Below are 22765 nucleotides of genomic sequence, written 5' to 3'. Positions count from 1 at the left end.
ACACATATCAATGAGCCGAATGCCTAAATCTTCTGAATAGAGTCAATTTGGGTTCTCTTTCTCCTAAAATTTGCATTATGATGCTAATAGGCTGTATTTCTGTCTCCTAACTTAAGTTCATCATCTGTACCTCTTTGTTTCCAATAGTCAGCCTCTGCATCATACCAATAGTTCAGATTATTCTGAAATCTAACAACATCAGAGTCCAAAGGATTATAATTATTAGAAAGTAGAATCTCTAGTTGGGATTTCATCTTGCTAATTTCAGTATTGATGATCCCAAAATACATATAGTTCCAGTTTCTAAGAATCTGTTTAGTATTAAACAAAGTTATAGAGATTTTAAAAGCAGCGGAATCTTGCACATTAGTTGTCCAATTATTTGTAATTAATTCCTTACAAGAAGTATCTCTAAACCACATTTTGTTCAGTATAAAAGGTTTTTGGGTTTTTGAGTCCATTCTATTTGTATATAGCAAAATAGGAAAATGGTCACTAGCTAAAGGGATTTAATGACTGCAAAGGGGAAGTTACTAAGCCAATTCATATCAGCAACATCCCTATCCAGTCTTTCAAGAATGAGTTCTTGGCCTTGTCTTCTATTTGTCCATGTGAAACGATTTCCTATAAATTGAATATCATTCAAATCATTACAGTTTAGTAAATCATTAAAGTAATAAAGTTGGGTCTAACTAACCATGTTACCTCCCTGTTTATCTTCTTGCTTAAAAATGAAGTTTATATCACCAATCACCATCCCAGGTAAATTAAGTTGGTTACTAGTATACCGCATAAAATCCCATTAATTTTTCCTAACAAAATTATCTAAAGAACCAAGCCTAATTTTACATTAAAAAGTATTCATATTAGTTTCACTTATATTGAAATCAATTCCATCTTTCCACAAAAGACAAAGTCCACCAGAATTACCAATAGGGTCAAAAAAACAGATATTAGAAAACTCAGAGGATTAATGTACTGGGTCATCTTTCTAGTGGTATTCTTTGTTTCCATTAAAAAAACATACTCGTATCACTAGACCTAATCAAATATTTTAATTGTTGTCTAGTGTCCCTATTACCAAAACCACACATATTCCATGATAAAATCTTTCTGGTATTATGAGAACACACAAGTATATGGAAAATATTGGAAATATAGGATGTTAAAATTGTAAGCAGAATTTTTTTTCATGCAAAATTGAAAAAAAGACAAGGGAGAGACTTTTAAATACCTGATTCCCTCCATTTGCTTCTACAGATTGTTCAATCTCTACAAAAACTTGATCTTTAGCTTTGGTGGTCATTATTATTGGTGCAGGATCGTCAATTTGATCATTAAAATGAATGTAAGAGATAGCATTAGTTATTTCATCATTTCGCTGTATTTTTCCAAGTTTAGCTTCTGACTCCACCTCAGCTTCTATGTTAAAACCAAACCCTTTAACCAAGAAACCATCCTTTGGAGGAACAAAAAGTGTAGGTTTTAGTTTTACCACTTTCTTATTATTCATATTCAAACTAGGAATAATATTCCTTCATTTTATTTTCTCTTACCAATCTTTAGGTTACCAAATTCCAGTGGTTCACCGTGTATCTCTGCTAATTCTATATTCATGTCTTCACTATTGGCTTTAGAGTGTTTGAGAATATAATACTCCTTGTAGATTTTGTGAGGCTGTTTTTCATAAATGAATCTTATCCATCTTGTTGATCTTGCTTCCATCACTTCTAATGCCCCTATGCGCAGTGGAGTTGACAAATTTATATTCACAGGTACCTTGAAAACCTCTCTAGTGGGCGGTAAACCAATTTTTGGTTCTATGGCCCTTACCCTCGCATGAATTCTCCCATATCATGCACAACTTTGTGGTTCATGTGTTCAGGTAACAAATGTTTTAGCTAAATCCAAAACTCTTGAGTACCCAAGTCCAAATCCTTGTAGATTATAGATGGACAATATTCATTCGGTACCACCAAGTTGCCATCTATGTTCCATGGCCTACAAGTACACACCTTGTTCGTTTAATCCGAATCTTTAAAAGTAAAGATCATAAAGTTAGAATCCACTTCTGAAGATGCATATTTCATGTCCTGGGAGTAGAGACTTCGTAGACGTACCTGCACAGAGTTATAATCTGATGATTCGTCTAACTGATCACCAATCCAGATAAATTACGGTACTCTTACAGGTGATTATCTCGATTTGAATTAGTTAGGGGGATTATGGTTATTTTCTTTATGTTCATTGTAAAAATAAATCTCGATGTTTCCCTATGCCTATGTTTTCATTCTCTTTATTTCAGTCATCCCATATTCATTTTATTTTCTATGCTATCTCGCCAATGGTTCACTGCGCAAATGACCCGTTACTTGGTCATCAACTCAAAAAAAAAAAAAGTCTTATTCTCAAAAACAAATATTTCCCAAGTTTCTCTCCAAAAATATCACCTCTTGAGGAGAAGATTTCTACCATGCCTATTTCCTAAAAAGGTCCTCCAAATTTCTGAAAACAACAAATCAATGACTTTCAATTCTCATTCGAATAATAGGGACGTTGGAGTGACTTTTATGAAATCCAAATCTAATAACATGGAGTTTCAGTGAATTTAAATGACTTAAAAAAAGTCTCTAACCAATAACAAGAAACATTAGGAGACTCTCAAAACATCTCTATGGACTAACAGTTGATTTGAGCACTCTCTGAAAGTCATTTGATATCTCATTTGACTAACCCCTGTAATAAAATTTTAGTTTCATTAAGATTAATCAGATGATCAGTTAATGATAAAAATTCAAAACTCAAAGCATGCAAACGATTTGGTTCTAAATGGGATCAAAACATAATTAATAACAACAAAAGAAAACAGATCCAGGATTGGAACAAAGTTTAGCAAATAATTATCAGTATAGAAAATGAAAATTATTGACAAAATCATTAACAATGGAAAAAAAATTTAGTAACTGAGTTGAGTCATTACATATCGCCCAATCCTCTGAGAAGGGAAAAAATTATGGAGTTGTATTAGCTAGTTATATATTTTTGGTGGTTATATTTAGTCTAGGTTGTCTGGGTTGTATTTAGTCACTGCCAAAACTATTTTGTTATGATAATGCTCTTTTTGCATAGAAACATGTGATGGTTTCAATTTTAAATCAACAAAATATTATGGTTTCAATTTATTCAAATGAATCAAGATCATGATCAATTAAAATTGATGACACAGTTTTAACGACAAAATTAATTTAATTACGACCCCTAATTTATGAAAAAGGAAATAATTAATTTTATTTTAATTATTTTCAAATGCTACTTGGGTAATGCATAAACATGATATATCCACTTACCTTTTTAAGACTTCAAACAATTAAAATAAGAATAAAGTCTAATTTTATTTTTATATTAGCGAAAATCATTTTACCATGTGCACACTCTTTAAAGAAGTGCGAAAGAAGTGGAAATTGGACTCGAAACGAGTTACAAGATAACAGAAAATCAAGTATTTGTAACGAATACAAACAAGACAACTGGACAAACAAACACATAACCAAGTGTACATGAGGTATAACAATTACTTAGGCAAAGAAAGCTTAAGCATTGTGTGAACACATAAATCATGATAAATCCACGTGTTCACAAACAATGTTCGCATACACTCTATATCATAAATTATGCGTTGTATGCGTAAGGGGAGGTGATTATATCGATTCATCGACTCAGATCCTTCGGATCGTCATTGTCTAGTCGTATATTATCACTTATAATGCCCATATAGTAGAGTAAATAGAGATCGAAGTATAAATGTAAAGTGCATGATGTAAAACGCTGAATGTAAAGTGCTGAAATGTAAATAAGACAAAGATTTACGTGGTTCAGCACTAAGGCCTACATACACGGGGTTGGTGTTTCACTATGTATTGAGTGGTTACAAAGATAGTCGAATGACTTTAAAGTGTACATAGGTCAGTGGAAATAAGGGATTTACTTACTCTTCCTATTTCTCTCTCCTATGTTCTCCTCTAATTGCTATGGATTGGTCGACCCCTTCTCTCTTAGTGGAGAGGGGTATTTATAGGGTTACAACGTGGGGTCCACTTCTGAAGGCCGTTATAATCTTATCGTCTTGTCCTTTTTGTGAATACCGCAGATATCTTCGTCTTCTGCGATGCCCCCAGCGTTCCCTGCTTGATGACGAAGAGTTGTCATCGTGTCTTCCATAGGTTGGTCGACACATATACTGCTCAAGGCGTTTAATGCGGGTGGTTGGGTCGTCTGTACGCGCCAGACAGACGTCCTCTGCTCCTGTCATATCCGTGTCAGTCGGATTAACCCCAGCTGCTGATCTTGGAGCTTTCTTGAGATGGGATAAAGTAAGTCTTTGAATGATGTTCAGTGCTTTGCAATGGCATTATATTTCGGTACTCCTCGATTCTTCGCCATTGGATCTGTTGGATGAGGGCCTTGCCCTGAGGAGACACGTCTCTTGGATGTATGCGCGTGGCATCACACCTTGATGCCCCAGATTGTATGTCTTCCACGTGTTTCTCCATAGACACGTCGTGGATGATGAAATATGTACACACAATTTTCCCCTTTTCTTCTGACTTGGGTGTCAGTTGAAGTTAGAGGAAAAACGTCACATATTCCTCATCTCTCTCCTAATAACTTCCCCTAGATAATAGGGCACGTTTCCCATTCCTTGCAATAACTGCTCCTTGGGTAAAGGAACGGTCATTTTCTTCTTCAAGGCTTATAAGTAGGAAAGAGAATGTGAATTTTTTTTGAAATAAATACCCATAGTCTTTCTGTATCACAGTTGACTGGGAATTATCTTCTGACTTGCTCCTTACGACGTGTTGGCTGGTCGTGAAGGTTCTTCTACAAATACCCATAATCGTTATGTATCACAGTTGACTGGGAATTATCTTCATGCGCTGAAGGAATGTTATCTTCGGAGTAAGGGAGAAAATATGATGACCTGCTACGTCCCTGATCCCGCTGAGAGAGAGTGGTATACCCCCAAAATTTCAATAATTCATTCGGGGATTATATCAACAGTCGGAACCGTAAACCATGGAGTGTTGGTATTTGTAATATTGCTGCTCCTCGTGGTGAGATTCGTCTTTTAAGTGAGGTGAGCAATGCTAAGCTGAAGTATGTTCCTGGTACGGAGGGGTCTGTTAACAAGAGACTTTTTCCTTCCCGTGAGAGGATCAAGCGTGATCATGATTATGAGTGGCATGCCACCGTTATTGAGGTTGTTGGCCCTTGGGATTATGGTTGGATTACTGGTCCGCATGGATGGCGTCCTACTGCTAATAGCGAACCTCGTGAAACTGCCTCTGCTCGTTATGGGGTTTCTGTCCTTGGCGTTTGAACTTTGCAGGCATGAATTTTTCTTATGCCCTCGACGTTGTTGATGGAGACGAGGAGGAGAGTTCTGGTGCTACCCTTCCCTCGAAGAGTACTGCAACTGCCAAGGTATTGCTTTTTCTTATACTTGCCCCTTTTTTCCTTTTTTCGAAAAGTTTAAATTTTTTCAAGTAAAGGAGAAAATAATCTTTTGATGTAATTCTTTATTGCTTTGTAGGTGACGAAGAAGAAGAAGAAGATTGGTCCTAAGAAATCTTCTACTGTTGTGGCTGATGAGACTGAGGTCCAGGAGGAGGTCACCAGCCCCGTGAACGAAGAATTTTCCGAGGATGAAGAAATGTCCGATGGGGAGGAACGCACTGATACTACCGCTGGTGGCACTGGTGATGAAGAACTTGCCCCTGGTGGCAACAACACTGGTGGTCCTCTTCCCGCCGTCTCCCAAGAGTTCTCCTTTGGTAGAATTTATTCCGTGGGGGAAAATTTTGATGTGAATGCTGCCATGGGTCTTGCTTCAGAGTTCTCATTGCTTTCGCCAAACGATGATTGGTATGTGCTTGGGAACTATGGCAAAGGTGATGCCACAGGTCAACCAACCGTAGACGCGGATGTTAGTTCTGAGGGTGATGATGCCGAATCCCGTGCAAACGAGGAGGCAGCGGCAAAGGAGAAGTCTGCGGCTGGGAGAGGAACTGTTATCGGAGAAGCTTCTACTGAGTCTCCCTTGGAAGATTTCCCGCAGTCTCTGATGCTCGAGGGTGACGACGTCATCTTGGCTTGGCTTAAGAAAAAGAATTTGATGTTCGTCCCCAACCCTGCTCCGGTGCTTGCTGGTGAGAAAACTCTGATGCCTATACTCGTCGGATGATGCAGTTGTCTGCTGAGGATCAGGTCGTGGAGGTGTGGGACAAGAATCTGAAAGTTTCGAAGGCTAATCTTGTGGTTGACCCTCCCTCCACTGTTGCTGATATGATGGCTATTGCTGACGGGTACCAGTACGGCTTCCCCCAGCAGCGGATGTTAGAGGTAAACTATCGTGCTTTTTTCCTTTTTAGTACTTGCACAACATGATGGTGTAGTAATCTTATTCTTCCTCGAAATGCAGATGATGAGGAGTGAACATTGCAACCACACTCTGTATCAATTTTTCAAGGAAAAGTCTCTAAAGTTAGAGGCCAAGCTTCGTCACAGAGAAGAGGAGTTATCTGCGGCGGAGATAGTTATCTCGGCTAGAGATAAGGAGATAAGTGAGATGAAGAGTCGCCTCAAAGGGAAAAAACAGCTAGGAAACGAAGAGGAGAAGCTTCGTTTATAGCTCGCTAACATCCATAGCGAGTTGGAGTACGCTCGTAAAAATGCTTCATCTTTCACAGGTTCGTATTCTCCCAATTTCTTACCCCTCGTGATACCCTTCTTGTACTTTAGTGTTCTGTCTGAGTCTCCCCACCCTATCTTCAGTAGGTGGAATCCCAGAGCTGATATGGCTTCGGAATGAAAGGGAACGACAGAAATCCCGCATCATAGAGTTAGTGGAGAAGATAAAGAGCGAGGTCGATAAGTGGAATGCTCGTGCTGATGAGCATAACGCCTTAACAGTTGAATGGCGAGAAAAACGAGTAAAAATGGTGGATATGCAAAATAGATACAACCATGATCGTCGTTTGTTCAATGGCACGGTGTTGTGGACGCGTGATAATCTGCGTGAAGCCCGAGAGTATGCTTCGTCTTTAGAAGCTAGAATAAATCTTCTGGAGGAAGAATTACGACAGGCTCGTTCCTCTCAGGGCCCCGAAATTATAGATTATATGCAACATCTTGCCAAAGAGAGGGACGATGCCAGGGCTGAGGTCGGTGCCCTTAGCAAGGCCCTAGCTGCGTCTCGGGCTGATGTAGCCCGCCAGGCTGAGTCTCAGATAAATCTCGAAGTAAATATGTACAGACTCAACAAGGGATTGGAGGAGATAAATAACGAAGTCAATCATCTTCGTCACTTGGATTTAATGAAGCAGGTAGAATTAGATGCAAGTCAATTTGCTCTTACCAACCTTCAGATGGATTATAAGAAAATATCTGATGAGTATGACTTTCTTGATGAGGCTCGAGACGCGGCTGTTAACGAATATGAAGAGGCTTCGGCTAATGTCGAAGGTATAGCCTCGTTTCATCGAGTGTGATCTTGTAATTTCATCGTTCTAACCCCTTGGTGTTTCTAATTTTCAGAGCTCGAGGGACAGCTTCGCGCTGCAAATGACAAATTTGAAAAGGCTCAATCTGCTTTAGTGCAGCAGGAAGGACAAGCTACCTACTACAAGGGACTAGCTACGTCTCGTGATGAAGCATCTAATGTCGCCTCCAAAGAGGTGAGCCGTCTATCCTCTTCGTTGTCACAAGCCGAGATGAAGACTAACATCATTGCATATAAGGCTCGTTGTCAGTTGTCCGAGGAGACTAACAAGGTTTGGGACAAGATTGAGCGTGATCTTAAGACTGAACATGGACTCATCAAGAATTATCCTCATCGTCCTCAGCCCGCACCTTTGTATGGTTCCTCGGGGCCTTCTTCAGGTGGGAGTGTACCTTCGTCTCAGAGGAAGAACCCTGCTGGCGGAGCTGAATCGTCCAAATAGATTTTTCTACTAGTCATAGAAAGTTGATCTTTATTGATTATATAGCTTCGAATCATTTTTTGATGTATCTCTTGCTCTTGTTTATTTTGCTGAACTTGTAATCAACTTTCATGGAATGGATCATCATTTAGGTATACCTTCGTGATCGTCTTAAGACATGTCACCCCGCTGGCTAATCCTGGGCCAGAGGATTCCCAGACGGTGGGGGTCGGGGCAGAGTTCTAGGATATGGGATGTTTATTTTAAAATATTTACATACACCCATTCTGTTGGCCCGCTGCCTTAAGATTGGTTGGGTATCTCTTTCTGCTGGATGCCTTCCCCATGGTCCTGCACTTATAGACACTGATAGGGGAGTCCCGAGAGATTGTAGGTAACTACTTTACCCAATTGTGAAAACTTGTGTGTACAGGCGTGGTGTTCTTGTGATGCGTTATATTTACAAGCGTTCATCTTGCTGACACGCTTCCCCTTGTGTTGTACTTGTGTTGTTTTCTTAAATATGAATTCTTGCCAAAAGTTTGTTTGATTGATGAGTTGAGGTCTGTATTCCTCGTCCAGAGATAGAAACATGTCGATCGAATGCGTCGTCTTCTTATTCTGGTATTCTTCACGCAGATGCAGATCCGCGCTACTTTCTATGGATGGTATGGTTGAGATATTTTGCATTCCATGGTTGTCTGAGGACTTCTCCTTTTAGGTTGCGCAGGTAGTAGGATCCATTCCTTGTGATATAGTGTATGACAAAAGGTCCTCTCCATGTTGGTGCTAACTTGCCACACTTCTTTTCTCGTTGGTATTGGGGTATGGTTCTCAGCACATACTGTCCTTCTATAAAATTTCTAAGCTTAACCCTCTTATTGAACTCCCTTGCTAGCTTTCTTTGATAGTTCTCCATTTTTTGCAGCGCTGCCTCTCTCCTTTCCTCGAGATCATCAAGTCTTTCCAGCATCATATCCGTTGTGAGGTTCTTTTCCCATGCTTCGGTCTTCGTAGTTGGCATGATGATCTCTATAAGGATGACAGCTTCGGCTCCATAGGTGAGCAAGAATGGGGACTCTCCTGTGGCTGATCTTCGGGTTGTTCTGTATGCCCACGGAACGTTGTGTAGCTGCTCACACCATCGTCCCTTATGCTTGTCTAGTTGTTTCTTGAGAATAAGAGCAAGGGTCTTGTTTGTGGATTCTGCCTGGCCGTTGCTTTGAGGGTATATTGGTGTTGACTTGTTCTTTCGAATTTTCAAAGTATCGAAGATCAAGTCAATGTTTTTACCCCGTAGATGCTTGCCATTGTCGGAGACAATTTTTGCTGGTATGCCAAACCTGTAAATAATGTTTTGAAAGATGAATGTGAAGACATATGAGTCACGGATCCTTGCCAGAGCCTTAGCTTCTACCCATTTGCTAAAATAGTCTGTGGCCACTATCAAGAATCTTCTTTTCCCTGATCCTTCGATCAGAGGACCCACAATGTCTATGCCCCATTTTGAGAATGGCCAAGGAATATCCACCGAGTTCAGCATCGTTGCGGGTGCGTGGATTCTTTTGGCAAATCGTTGGCATTCTTCGCATCTTCTTGACATTCTTGCAGTGTCTCGTATCATTGTTGGTCAGTAATACCCTTGGGTTTTTTCCTTGTCCGCTAGAGATCTCATTCCACTGTGATTCCCTGCGTGCCCGCGATGTATATCTTTTAGAATCAGGTGGCCTTCGGATCTAGATAGGCACCGTAGTAAAGGTACGAGGAAGGATTTGTTGTATAAGATCCCTTCTCTTAAGTCGTACCTTCCTGCCTTTGATTGTATTTTCCTATCCTGTTTTAGGTCCGCTGGTAGTGTTCCTTCTTTGAGAAAAAGGTGGATCTCAGATCTCCAGTCCTCTTCTTTGCTGAAGTCTTCATCTTCGTCTTCTCTTGCCATGATATCATCCTCTTGGAAGTCATCGGCGATGTATTCCCCTGCATCATCGTCTGCAATATCCTCGGGAAGCGACTGAGGGCTCGTAATCCCTAGTTATTTTGATTTCCTTGACATCCTCGTTCTTTAACATCGATGACACATAGGCCAAGGCATATGCGTGCATGAGTTCCTTTCTGCCTAGGTGTCGGAACTTAATGTTTGGTATCTGAGATGCCAGTGTCTGGACTAAGGCCATGTACGCTGACAGGGTTTCTTCATAAACATTGTATTCCAACCCTATTTTTCGGATGACCAGTTGTGAATCACTTGTTAGGAGCACCTCGGTTATACCCATATCTATTATCAGACAAAGAGCGTGCACTACAGCTTCACATTCAACTATGTTGTTGGTATGCCCCTGGAATTTCAACCTGAAGGAATGTATGATCCTGTCTCCCGTGGGAGTGGTGATCACGATGCCTATACCTGCGCCTTCTCTATTCTTCGACCCATCGACGAATACTTCCCATCGTCTTGGGTTTGCTGGTTCGATAATGTCGACGGGATCCTTGCCTTCGTCAATCTCTGGTAACCCTGCTGTCTTGAGTCCATCAATGAAGACCTCTTCATCATCCTCCAATGGTAGATCTGCTAGGAAATCCGCTAAGACTTGTGACTTTCGGGAATGCTGGAGTTCATGGATGATGTTGAATTGGTCGAGATGTGTGTTAGATTTTTCAATTCTCCCTACCTTCCCTGCACTTTTGAGGACTGCTTCTAGCGGGGCTTTCCATGGGACGCGGATGTAGTGGGTCAAGAAGTAGGTCCTCAGCTTTAAGTTTGCCCATACTAACGCCAAGATAAGTTGCCCAATCTTCGTGTAATTTCTTTCTGTTGTGTTGAGGGTTTTGCTGACGTAGTAGATGGGTTGTTCTATCTTCGTGTTGGTTTTGACCAAAACTGCGCTGACTGCATCCTCTGTTGTTGCTATGTATAGGGCCAAAACCTCGTCGGGATCAGGTTTTTGCAAGATGGGGATCTCAGCCAGGTAGTCCTTGATTTTTTAAAAAGCTTCCTCGCATTCTGACGTCCATTCGAACTTGCTCCCTTTTTTGAGAATGTTAAAGAAATGTTTGCACCAGTCTGAAGATCTGGATATGAATCTTCCCAGTGCAGCTAGTGAACCATTGAGTTTTTGAACCTCTTTTAGGTTCCTTGGGGATGGCATTCCCACAATGGCTTGAATCTTAGCAGGGTCTACTTCGATGCCCCTCTTTGTCACCAGATATCCGAGGAACTTTCCTGAGGTGACGCCGAAAGTACATTTCTCTGGGTTCACTTTCATATTGTGTTTCCTCATTGCTTGGAATATATCCCTCAGATATTGGTGGTGATCCTTGCGCAGCTTGCTCTTGATGAGCATATCGTCTACATAGACTTCCAAGGTGTTCCCGATCCATGGTTTGAAAATAGCATCCACCATTCTTTGATATGTTGCCCCTGCATTTCGAAGTCCGAAGGGAATTCTTACGTAACAGTAGAGGCCATGCGGGGTATAAAACGTTGTATGTTGTTGATCTTCCTTTGCTAGGAACAGTTGGTTGTACCCAGAGTACCCGTCCATAAATGACATCTCTTCGTATCCTTCGACTGCTTCGACCAGTTGGTCGATGCTTGGCAGCGGATAACTGTCTTTAGGGCATGCTTTATTGAGGTTGGTGAAATCAATGCATATTCTAACCCCACCATTCTTTTTTGGTACGATTACCATGTTCGAAATCCATGTTGGATATTTGACTTCTTTGATGAACCCTACTACTAGTAACTTACGGAGTTCCGCTTCGACTTCTTTGTGGTATTCTGGTGCTACTTTTCGCACCTTCTGCCTGAATGGTGGTGTGTCGGTCTTCATACGAAGTTCGTGATGGATTAGCTTCGGATCGATTCCTGGCATGTCACCTAGATTCCATGCGAAGATATCTGCGTATTCCCCTAGTAGTTTGATCAAGGATGCCTCTCTTTCCTTATCCATAAGAGTTCCAATTTTGATCATCCTTGGAGTTTCTTCTGTCCCTATGTTGACTTCTTTCATTGCTTCCACGGGTGTAAACGTGGACTTTGGTTCCCCTAGGATAGGAACATTCTTTAATTGCTATTTGGTAGGCTCTTCGTCTTCTTTTGTGGCAGAGGTACTCGCCTCTGCGTTTCCAACCGTATTCTCCTTTGAAAGGCTTCTGCCAGAGATTTCTTCCAGATAGGTGTCGATCGCTTTCTCTTTTGCAGCTTCTTTGTTTCGAGATCTTCGGTACTTTCGCTGCTAATCATGTTCGTTATTAATCTGGTTCTGCAAAGTTTGATATTCTCGCGCAGTTACTTGGTCTCCTTTTATTTCCATTATCCCTTGGGGAGTTGGAAACCTAAGGTATTGGTGATAGGTAGCCGCCACTCCTTTGAGTTTGTGTACCCACCTTCGGCCAATTATGGCATTATAGGGTGATGGTGCATCCACCATACTGAACCGGGTGTCGACTTTCATTGGACCTGCGTCTACTTGCAAGACAATGTCTCCTAAAGGCTTCATGGCTGCTCTGTTGAAACCGTAGATAGTGTAGTACGAAGATAACAATTGTTCATCGTTGAGTTCCATTCGTTTGAATGTATCATAGAATAAAGCATTGACTGAGCTTCCTCCATCGATGAGGATCTTCTTGATGTTGCACCCTTCTACTGGCAGCGTGAGAACTAGAGGGTCGTTGTGGTCCTCCATATTTTCTTCGACGTCGTCCGCGTCGAAAACCATTGGTGCGTACATCCATTTTTCGTGTTCATCCACTTCTTCCCCATCGATTTTGTACAGCTCACAATAGTATTCAAACTGCTTTCTCAATCTTTTACCTATCTGGGCAGTTAGGGATGGCCCCGTTGTCTCAGAACATGAGATGGTGTTAAGCGTGTGGTTTCCTTCAGGTAGCTGAACCTGCTTGCTTCGTTTAGCCTTGTCTTCGTGCTAGTCCTATGTACGTACTGTTTAAGATCTCCTGCGTCAATCAACTTTTGAATCATTATCTTGAGGTTCTTGCATTTCTCTGTTTGGTGACCATTGAAACAGTGATATTCACAGTATTCTCTCGACTTTTCTGATCTTGGGGGATGCTTTCCCTTGGACCATGGCCAATCGATGTTTTCCTGACCCTTGATTTCCTTCACGATGCATGAATAGTTGGTATTTAGCTTCGTGTAGACCTGGTCTTCGAATTTTCGGTCATCCCTTTGTAGATCATCTCTTCGTTCTCTTCTGTCCTCGCTGGGTCGTTCATCTGAGTTGCCTCTTTTGGAACCGCTAGCTTGTTCTACAGAATTCGTGCGTGAGGGACGCTGAGTCTGAGCTCTGGGATTCTCTCATTGGATCTACTCTAACCTTGCATGTTTTTCTATGATTACTCGAAGATCTCCTTCGGTAGCATGGATGGTGCCGTGGATCTCGAAAAATAGGGGACTCATCCTGTCCAGCCCCCATTTGTAGCAGTTGATGCTAACTACTGGATCCACGTTTCCGATGGCTTGACATATCTTATGCCATCTGTCAGTGTAATCTCTGATTGTTTCCTTGTACTTAATTGCCAGCGAGAAGAGCTTATCCATTCCGGTGTTGACGACCTTGTTATACATGTAGGTTTCCAAGAATTTCTCGGCGAGTTGGTCGTAAGAATCAATGGAACTCGGTGGTAAATTGTCAAACCAAGACAACGCTGACCCTTTTAGACTCGAGGGAAAGTATCTGCAAAGTATGGCGTCATCATAATCCCATCGTGCCATCATTCCGTTATAATACCGAAGATGGTCTGCGGGATCACTGGATCCATCGTAACACTCGAAGGCCGGAACTGGACACTTTTGTGGAATGAGAGCTTTGGCCAAGCGATGTGTCAGCGGGGTGGTGCTTGCTTCCTTCATCACTTTCTCCAATCTTCCGCCTCCCTGCCTAGTTTTCAACTGATTGATTTCTGCCATCATTTCGCAACGAAGATTCTCCATTGCCCGCTGATGCTCCTCGAGGAAGGGGGATCGTCCTGGCCTCGGGTTTTCACTATCGAAGTAGTCTGAGTTATCCGGATTATAGTCTGGGTCGGATCTTCGACTTCCTCTCGCATCCCTTCGGTTCAGAGGTTCTGGGTTGGATGCGTTGGAAACTATCATCCTTCGATCTTGGTTCGGTATTGGTGCCATGGAGTTAGCTTCGTCGTGATGGTTTTCCACCTCTGCATTGTTGGTGATTTTGTCTTTGAGCTGTTGGTTCTCCTGTGCCAGCAGGGCTACAACATCTGCGTACACCCTTTGATTCTTTCTCAGTTCCTCTAGTTCTGCCATCATCTGAGCAGAGTGATTCGATCCTTGATTTGGCATTCCCACCTGCATTTGACCTCCGGCAGCTACCGTATGGTCTTCGTCGAAAATTTGTATCACTGGCTCTGGTGGGTCCATCTGCGGATTTTGAAGTTCCGCTAGTTGCTGTGTGGGCTGAATGACTATTAGGAGGGGTTGATTAGCTTGACGTGGTAGATTTTGTTCGTTGGTGAGTGGCATCTCGTAAGTAGGTCGTTGTATCACAGACTCTGCCATCCCTTCACGCTGTTCCTGCGGTCGGGTGGCAGTTGTCACTTTTGAGATTCCTACTCTGGATGCTCCGTCTTTAGAGGCTCCGGCTTTAGCAGCAGCGAACTTTAGTGCTTCCGCTGCAATTGCGCTGGCAACTAAAGGCATCGTTCTTTCAGCTCCGCTTTGATTCTTATCCGCTGCTTTAAGCTTTTTTCCCTTTTGTTTACTCCTAGTCATGACTGGGGTAGTCCTTGGCGTGTCTTTTGATGAAGCCTTCGTTTTTCCTGCATCTTTATTTTTCTCCATTTTGTTATCCTCTGCAAAAGGTAGAGGGCCTGCAAAGAAAATGGGATCGACAGGGGGTTCATTAGCAGAGTTATGGAAGTCAGGCTCCGAGGTTTAGAAAAGATTATCCGTCTATTATTCCCCTTTTAAGAGGTACCAGATCTCTTGGTTACCCCAGGTCTATTTTATAAGTTTAATGACAAGCAACGCAGTTTGAAAGAAGGCGCAGGTTTGATAAGGAAATTGCTGACGAAGATGCACGTTGACAACAGCTTGGAAATGATTCCAAAGGCGCAGAACCACTAACAAGTGTGTGGATCTATTCATATAAGGAACGTGTTTCTAGCGCCAGATTGCGAACACATAAATCACGATAAATCCACGTGTTCACAAACAATGTGTGGATCTATTCATAGATTAATTTCAACAAAAGACTACCATCATTGCATATAAGACACCTTTTTCTAGCGCCAGATTGTGAACACATAAATCACGATAAATCCACGTGTTCACAAACAATGTTCGCATACACTCTATATCATAAATTATGCGATGTATGCGTAAGGGGAGGTGATTATATCGATTCATCGACTCAGAGCCTTCGGGCTCGTCATTGTCTAGTCGTATATTATCACTTATAATGCTCATATAATAGAGTAAATAGAGATCGAAGTATAAATGTAAAGTGCATGATGTAAAACGTTGAATGTAAAGTGCTGAAATGTAAATAAGACAAAGATTTACGTGGTTCAGCACTAAGGCCTACATCCACGGGGTTGGTGTTTCACTATGTATTGAGTGGTTATAAAGATAGTCGAATGACTTTAAAGTGTACATAGGTCAGCGGAAATAAGGGATTACTTACTCTTCCTATTTCTCTCTCCTATGTTCTCCTCTAATTGTTATGGATTGGTCGACCCCTTCTCTCTTAGTGGAGAGGGGTATTTATAGGGTTACAACGTGGGGTCCACTTCTGAAGGCCGTTATAATCTTATCGTTTTGTGCTTTGTGTCAATACCGCAGATATCTTCGTCTTCTACGATTCCCCCAGCGTTCCCTGCTTGATGACGAAGAGTTGTCATCGTGTCTTCCATAGGTTGGTCGACACGTATACTGCTCAGGGCGTTTAATGCGGGTGGTTGGGTCGTCTGTACGCGCCAGACAGACGTCCTCTGCTCCTGTCATATCCGTGTCAGTCGGATTAACCCCAGCCGCTGATCTTGGATCTTTCTTGAGATGGGATAAAGTAAGTCTTTGGATGCTTTTCAGTGCTTTGCAATGGCATTATATTTCGGTACTCCTCGATTCTTCGCCATTGGATCTGTTGGATGAGGGCCTTGCCCTGAGGAGACACGTCTCTTGGCTGTATGCGCGTGGCATCACACCTTGATGCCCCGGATTGTATGTTTTCCACGTGTTTCTCCATAGACACGTGGCGGATGATGAAATATGTACACACATTGTATACGTCTCACTTAACTGATTTGATCAGTTAGAATCTCAAAATACGCTGTTTTGAGACCTGCAAATATTACTGACATCCTTCCCTAATAAGTCCACTGCATGCGCTGGTCCTTTCTCCGAAAGATGCTAGGCCCATACGTAGAACGAACGATTGTAACAAACAACGGAATCTGCAATAACGCAAACAGTGCAACAGGTATGCACGTAAACAATGCTATAGGAATTGGAGCCCATGCCCATCTTTGCTCAAGCACAATAGAAAGTGCTGCTCCAAAGGCTGCAATCATGGCAGCTATAGAAAAGAAGAGAGTTACGAAACCAGTGATCAATTTTTTTGGCAGCGAAAAGAGGAAATCCGCTTCAGCGTAACGCGAACTTAAGATAGAAAAGAACATAAGTACTGATGTGATGGAAGATAAGAGAGCTAAGGCATCTGCAATTGCAAACACAGTGAATGAGGTTGTGTTCAAAAAAATTGGAATTCCCTCTTTACGGCTAGCAATGTCACTGAAATTGCCTCCTGGAACTGTAAAAACTGCAGCAAAAACTACAGTAGTGATGAGCGTGGCCACAATCATGCATGAATTGGCTGTATCTTTCATCCATTTCTCTGCTTTCTCCAACAAATCCTTGTGTTCTTCTGTAAATAGAGCTCTAGGTGTCTTGCCCTCATTGTTTTTCTTTTGTCTATGTCTTTGTAATACAATATTCTCAACCTCCTGAGCCAAGTCATGGTAGTGTGGATCAGAGGTGAACGATAAGTAAATCATGTAAGTTGTCATAATACCATTCCCTTTTTGCCTATGCCTAGGATAAAGGTAAGAAATTAATCTACTGGGCAAGTAATTCTTCTATACCTGATACCACTGAAGCTCTCGTTGCATTTGAAGAGCTGCGCCTGTAACTGAATTGAGTTGCTGAGGATCTGCTCTCTTTGCGACCAAATGCAGTATGGTGTTATTGTTGCCATCTACGGAGGTAGCCAACTTTTTACCCGCATTCATTTCACATATAAGATTAAACATATTTTCTCGCCGGTATTTTATTGCTTCCTCTAATATAGTATAGTTGGTCTTCATTTTAACGCATAATAGATCAGGAAACATCTGAACACACTCCAGTACTATATAGAATGCCCCAAATCTTGTAGCTTCCTCTAAGATGTGTGAATCTTCAAAAAATTTAAAAATATCTGTGCTGCTCTTAAGAGAAATTTCTTTGCAAATGCATTTGACTAAGGCCAAGGCTTGTGTATGCATCAAATCCTCCTCATGTATTTGCACGCGAACTGAAGTGGAAACAAAGATGAGATTCAGTTAGGTCCTCTTATCACTCAAAATTTTGGGCATATTCTTTGTTTGGTCCTTAAGGTCTGACTTGCAGCCAAATGTTGGCGAAGAAGCCTTTTCTGCTAGAGCAGGGGTTAGGCATGGACTTCGCCAAGAATAAAACCTGCCGGAATTAATAAAATCAAACTTAAGTTACTGACATGAGCGGAGGAAGCGTTCCCATGTTGTTGCCTCACTGCCACTCGCGAATGAAGAAGGCCTTGCCGCCATCACTTCCAGTGCACTATATCCAGATTCATTTTTTTCAGTAGCCAGACTGGGATATTGCTGGACCAGATTCAAGGCAACATCTACAAGAAATAGATTAGCTATTATAGCATTGTTTCAGCAAACAAAAATAAGATGTGTCAGTTTAGACATTTAATCTTAAGATGCATCCAGTTGGGGATCAAGAGCTGATTATGGGTGTCTAATGTGTATAAGTTGCAGTTGGTATTCCTACAAACTGGTGATGGTTGTTGAGTCATGCGTTTCCACGGTGAGTAAAAATAGACTAATCTAGGAAAATTGGGGGTGTAATTGTTGGTTTGGATTTATGCATAACTATAACCAGCATAAACCCTGCTGTAACAAGTATAAATATACACTCTTTACTCTTACCATATAAATTACTAGCAATTGTTATACTGATTAGACTACCACCCGCAACGCCAAAATATGGACTTGGCTCCTCATCTCTAGTGACACTGCAAAGATAATGGACCATCTTCTTACTTTTCTCTTCCAGTGGGTTAGCAGTGTAAACAGCAGTTACTAGTGGAACCCAGCCACTGGCATCTGGCATTTGTGTCAAGTTAGGGTTCTTAGTCACCATAACCTTGGCAGCTCTGATGATTCCTGCAGCTGCTACAACATGAAGCATCGTTTCTCCTTCAGAGTTCTTCAATGCAAGTGACGGCACGAGTTTCACAAGCTTTTCAACAAACATTGAATGCCTCGACGCTGCAGCTACGTGCAGTACGGTCTCATCATTCATTGTTATCTTTGCAGTTATTGCATTTGAATCAGCCTTCAAAATCCTTTTAGCCGTTAGCCAGTCACCTTTTAATGCTGCTTTATACAGTAACTGGTACTTCTTTATATGGTCCGTTTGGCCTCCATTCTCTTCTGGAAAGATTGTTTAAAATTAGCTTGAATATATTTAGCCACCAAAACCATAAGCTTATATTATATAAAATAATCCTTCTAATTTCGGAAAAGAGAATATACCGGAGGTAACGCCGTTGTCCTTGATGATCTCAACTGGGATATCGCTAGCCATATACTCTGATTTTACATCCATCAAATATTCAGTGGCACGTGTCAGTAAAAACCTTTTATTCTCATTCGTAGAAATTTTAGTAAAGGAAAATTATCAACAGGAGTGAAACATGAAAACTGATGCATATATCATACCGGTACAATTGTAGTCATCATCCGTGACGTTGTTATGCTGCAGCTGGATCTTTGGTGTATCGACAGTCATATACTCTGTTGCATTATAAAATTGCATGACTAGGGATTAATAGCGAAATGCATGGTGCGTTGAAAATGTATTATCAGCTTAAAACATATTTCATGACTAAAGATGAGAGGATATACGTACCCAATTCGTAATTATACTCATTGTTAATATGCAGGAAATGATGGTCAGGTGATGAATCAACAATAGTAAGACATATTTCTTCTGGTGCATGCAGTGCTGTTGTTGACTTATTCTCCATGCATTCTAATGACGATATCGGAATCGGCATCTCCTCGTCATAAACATTGTTTCCGAATAATTTTCTTACTGACGATTCTATATCGTTTTCCATTGTTGATGTTGTTGTTCCCATATTAGTTGAACTTGGTATATATGTTCTCTTTTAGAAATGAGTCTGAAGTCTGAACTTGTTGTTTTGCAAATGCTCAGTTCAGAAACTTATTAATGAAATGATAGCAAACATTTTTGCAGGACACTCGAATTATTGAAAGTAAGATGAATGAATGGATGAGAAACGATTATCGTCTAATGATGGATGTTGTTTTCCAAGGGAATGACTATATTCTTCTCAAATCCATTTAAAAACAAAAAAAATATGCTTCTTAATTCAATTCCAAAAGACTAGCTCCAAATGATCAGCCGCCGGGTCAACCAGGGACGGAGACATTACGCATAAGTGCCTAAGTGGGGACATTTGTCCCAATTATTTTTTGTATGATTACATTTGGTGCTGTTCGTTTCTTATTTCATATTTAAGGAAAAATGATAATTTGATCCAAGATAACACTAGATTTGTGCCCTGCTTTGTAGGCGTAGTCAGATGTGCACTCACCCTACTTTTTTGAACAATCCTGTTAAAGGGGCGTCATGTTTCATTTGAGGGGCGGCAAGGGTGATAGCAATGTCCCTCTTATTGGTTAGGGGATGTCCTATAGGGGGTGTAAATTGATCAGATTACCCTACTCCTATTTTTAACTTAATGGAATCAGAAAAATCAAAACAGTTTTTTTGATTTTTTTCATCTTCTCTTCTCTTCTCCTCCTCCATTAAAATTGAAATTTTCATCGTCCTCGATTAATCAGCGATTTGAAAAATTGATAATCGTTGATTGAAAACTATATTTCCAAAAGACCCAGTTAGGGTTTTGTTTATTGTGTTTGATTTAAGTTAGTTTTGTATCAAAAATTAGGGTTTTGGATCAAAATTGAAATTGAAATTTCTGTGTTGCATGTGAGTTACGGTTGGTAATAACTCCAATTGGAACCGTAACTATAGATTTGGTTGATGTTACGGTTCATTTAACTCAAATACCAACCGTAAGTTCTTGATTTTGAGATAAAATATTCAGTTACGAATTTTTTTCCAACCGTAAATTACTTACGGCTGGTCTCGTTACTTAAGTTACGAACCGTAAGTTGTCCTGGATGTTTCATTTTTTTTTACGTACGGTTTGTAATTGCATCACTGTTACCAACCGTATTTGAGTTACGACTTTTGTAACTCAAATAACCTTACCAACCGTAGGTTAATTACGGTTGATCTCGATTCATTAGTTACCAACCGTAATTTGTTACGGTTGCTATATGTTGTCATTCTACCAACCGTAACTGGTATTACGATTAGGTTTTCCCTAAATTGAACCAGTTACGGTTGGTATTCGATACTTTTGGAACCGTAACTGAGAGCTTCGGTTGGTAACGAGCTAAATTCCAACCGTAAGTTCTTCTGAAATTTTAAAAGTTTCGATTTTTTTACGTACTTTAGATAATTTTGAGCGACAAAAAGCTAATGGGAACTAATTTAGAGATTCACCCATCTCAAATTTGTCACTGGAATCACTCAGTTTGGTTGAGTGAATCAAAATCTAAGGTTTCACAAAAATGTCTCTTTTCTTCTCCTCACAACTTTTTTTTTCAACTCTAAAAATCTGATTTTAGAGTTATTATAAGTGAAAATTAATTATCAACACTAATCTTGATTATCAACACTAATCTTGATTATCATCACTAATCTTGATTATTAATAATAAGGGTTAATTGGTCATTTCCATATTTTTTTTGATAAGGGGTGGCATGAATTACCATGTAACGACCTTTTTTGTCTTATTAGGTTGTCGCCCCTCTAATGGATCATGCCGCCCCTTTAACAAGATTGTTTTTGAATGTGCTATTTTTCAAAATTGATAGTTGTTAGTATTTTTTCGTTATATGTTGAACTAAACTACTCTAATTTTATAACGTAGAATTTTACCGTTTTCTCAAGTTTTCGTGTTCATCTTTAAATATTGCCATAATATAAAACAACTTCACAATATAATTTGTGGGCAAAAAATAGAGTTAGACTTGCAGAGAGATTGTTTCACGAATAATATCATCCGTATAAACAAAAGGTACAATTAAAATGAAAAACAAATAATTTTGATGAAAATAGATTTATTATACTAAGCTAGTTTTCTTCCGTCCATTCCCAAACCAAGTTATTATAATTTTGATGAAAATAGATAAGTGTCCATAGGGTTGGCGAATGCTACAACAACCTGATACTTTGGGTGCTCAAGTTATGCATGCAAAGTACTTTGAGAAATCAGATATCATGCATATGCCAGCCATTCCCAAACCAACAGACTCTTGGGTTTGGAAAGGAATATTGGTTGGCATAGCCAATATCCAAAATTTTGGAAAATGGCAAGTAGGCAATGGAAACAAAATAAATATTTGGAAGGACAATTGGGTCAAAGATCTAGAGTTTCTAATCTGTAAGCCCAACAACTGTCCCCCAAGTATTGAAAAGGTTTCTGATCTCATTGATGGAAATCAGCAATGGGATAGTACTCTTATCTACAACACTTTCGCTGATCCCATTACTAGAAAAATAATGCAAACAAGTATAAATGTTGGTCAGGAAGATAAAGTCTTTTGGCCTCTGACTAAGGAGGGTAATTTCACGGTGAAATCCCTCTACAAGAAACTAACCCACAATAACCAGAATGGGTTAGAAACAAAAAATTAGATTGTCATCTGGCAGTTAGCAGTCTCTCCTTCCATCAAAGTCTTTCTATGGAAAGCATCTCATTCTATCCTCCCAACTGGAGTAAGAATGAGTAAACACTTGCACTACATTGAAAAACTATGCAAAATCTGTAGCTTCCAGGAGGAGTCCATCTCCCATTTATTCATTCATTGTCCCCTAGCTCATCAGGTGTGGAGATAATTACACTTGGATCCAAATGAAGTTTTCAGCAACAGAGATGATTTCCATGAATGGCTATCAACCCTCCTAAATAAGAAAAGACATAATGATCATTCCATGGGATGGGCAGAAATGTGTATTACTGTTATATGGCACATTTGGAAAGTCAGATGCAACCTGGTTTTCGAAAAGAAAAAACCAAATGCGACTAGAATAGCAAAAGATATCATCCATTACATTAACAATCAAAAAACTTCCACTGATAGAAAAAACCTAAATATCATGAATGTGTCATACTCCAAAGAGGAGGCTGAAAACCAAATCATTGAATTTTGGATAACAAGGAAAAATCCAATCCTTTTTACCCTGAAAATAAATGTGGCAACCTTCCTAGACTCTATTTCAGAGAATTATGTAATGGGGTTAATTCTCTTTGATCACACAGGAAATTGCAGGGGAGCAAGAGGAGCAGTGCTTGGGCAAAGTTCCAACGATGAAGTAAAAAGAAAAAGGCGGCTCT

At 40.5% G+C, this 22765-nt stretch overlaps 1 protein-coding gene across 2 annotated transcripts; it reads right to left on the bottom strand.

Moving 5' to 3' along the window:
- Positions 1–15565: 15565 nt before the first annotated feature.
- LOC113331821 (protein ACCELERATED CELL DEATH 6-like) lies at positions 15566–19482 on the bottom strand. Of its 2 annotated transcripts, none has more exons than XM_026578462.1 (7): positions 19177–19482; positions 18987–19061; positions 18801–18857; positions 18192–18698; positions 17732–17881; positions 17100–17530; positions 15566–16961 (listed from the first exon to the last, which is right to left on the bottom strand). In XM_026578462.1, the coding sequence occupies exons 1-7, from the start codon at positions 19406–19408 to the stop codon at positions 16326–16328; spliced, it is 2088 nt and encodes a 695-aa protein (XP_026434247.1). In that variant the 5' UTR covers positions 19409–19482; the 3' UTR covers positions 15566–16325. The 2 variants fall into 2 exon arrangements, with proteins under 2 accessions (XP_026434247.1, XP_026434248.1); XM_026578463.1 differs by having other exon boundaries at positions 18192–18695.
- Positions 19483–22765: the final 3283 nt, after the last annotated feature.

This window comes from Papaver somniferum, unplaced genomic scaffold, assembly GCF_003573695.1.
Source record: "Papaver somniferum cultivar HN1 unplaced genomic scaffold, ASM357369v1 unplaced-scaffold_128, whole genome shotgun sequence".
Classification (NCBI taxonomy): Eukaryota; Viridiplantae; Streptophyta; class Magnoliopsida; order Ranunculales; family Papaveraceae; genus Papaver; species Papaver somniferum.
Note: the sequence above shows the minus strand (reverse complement) of the source record. Positions and strands in the feature narration are given on the sequence as shown.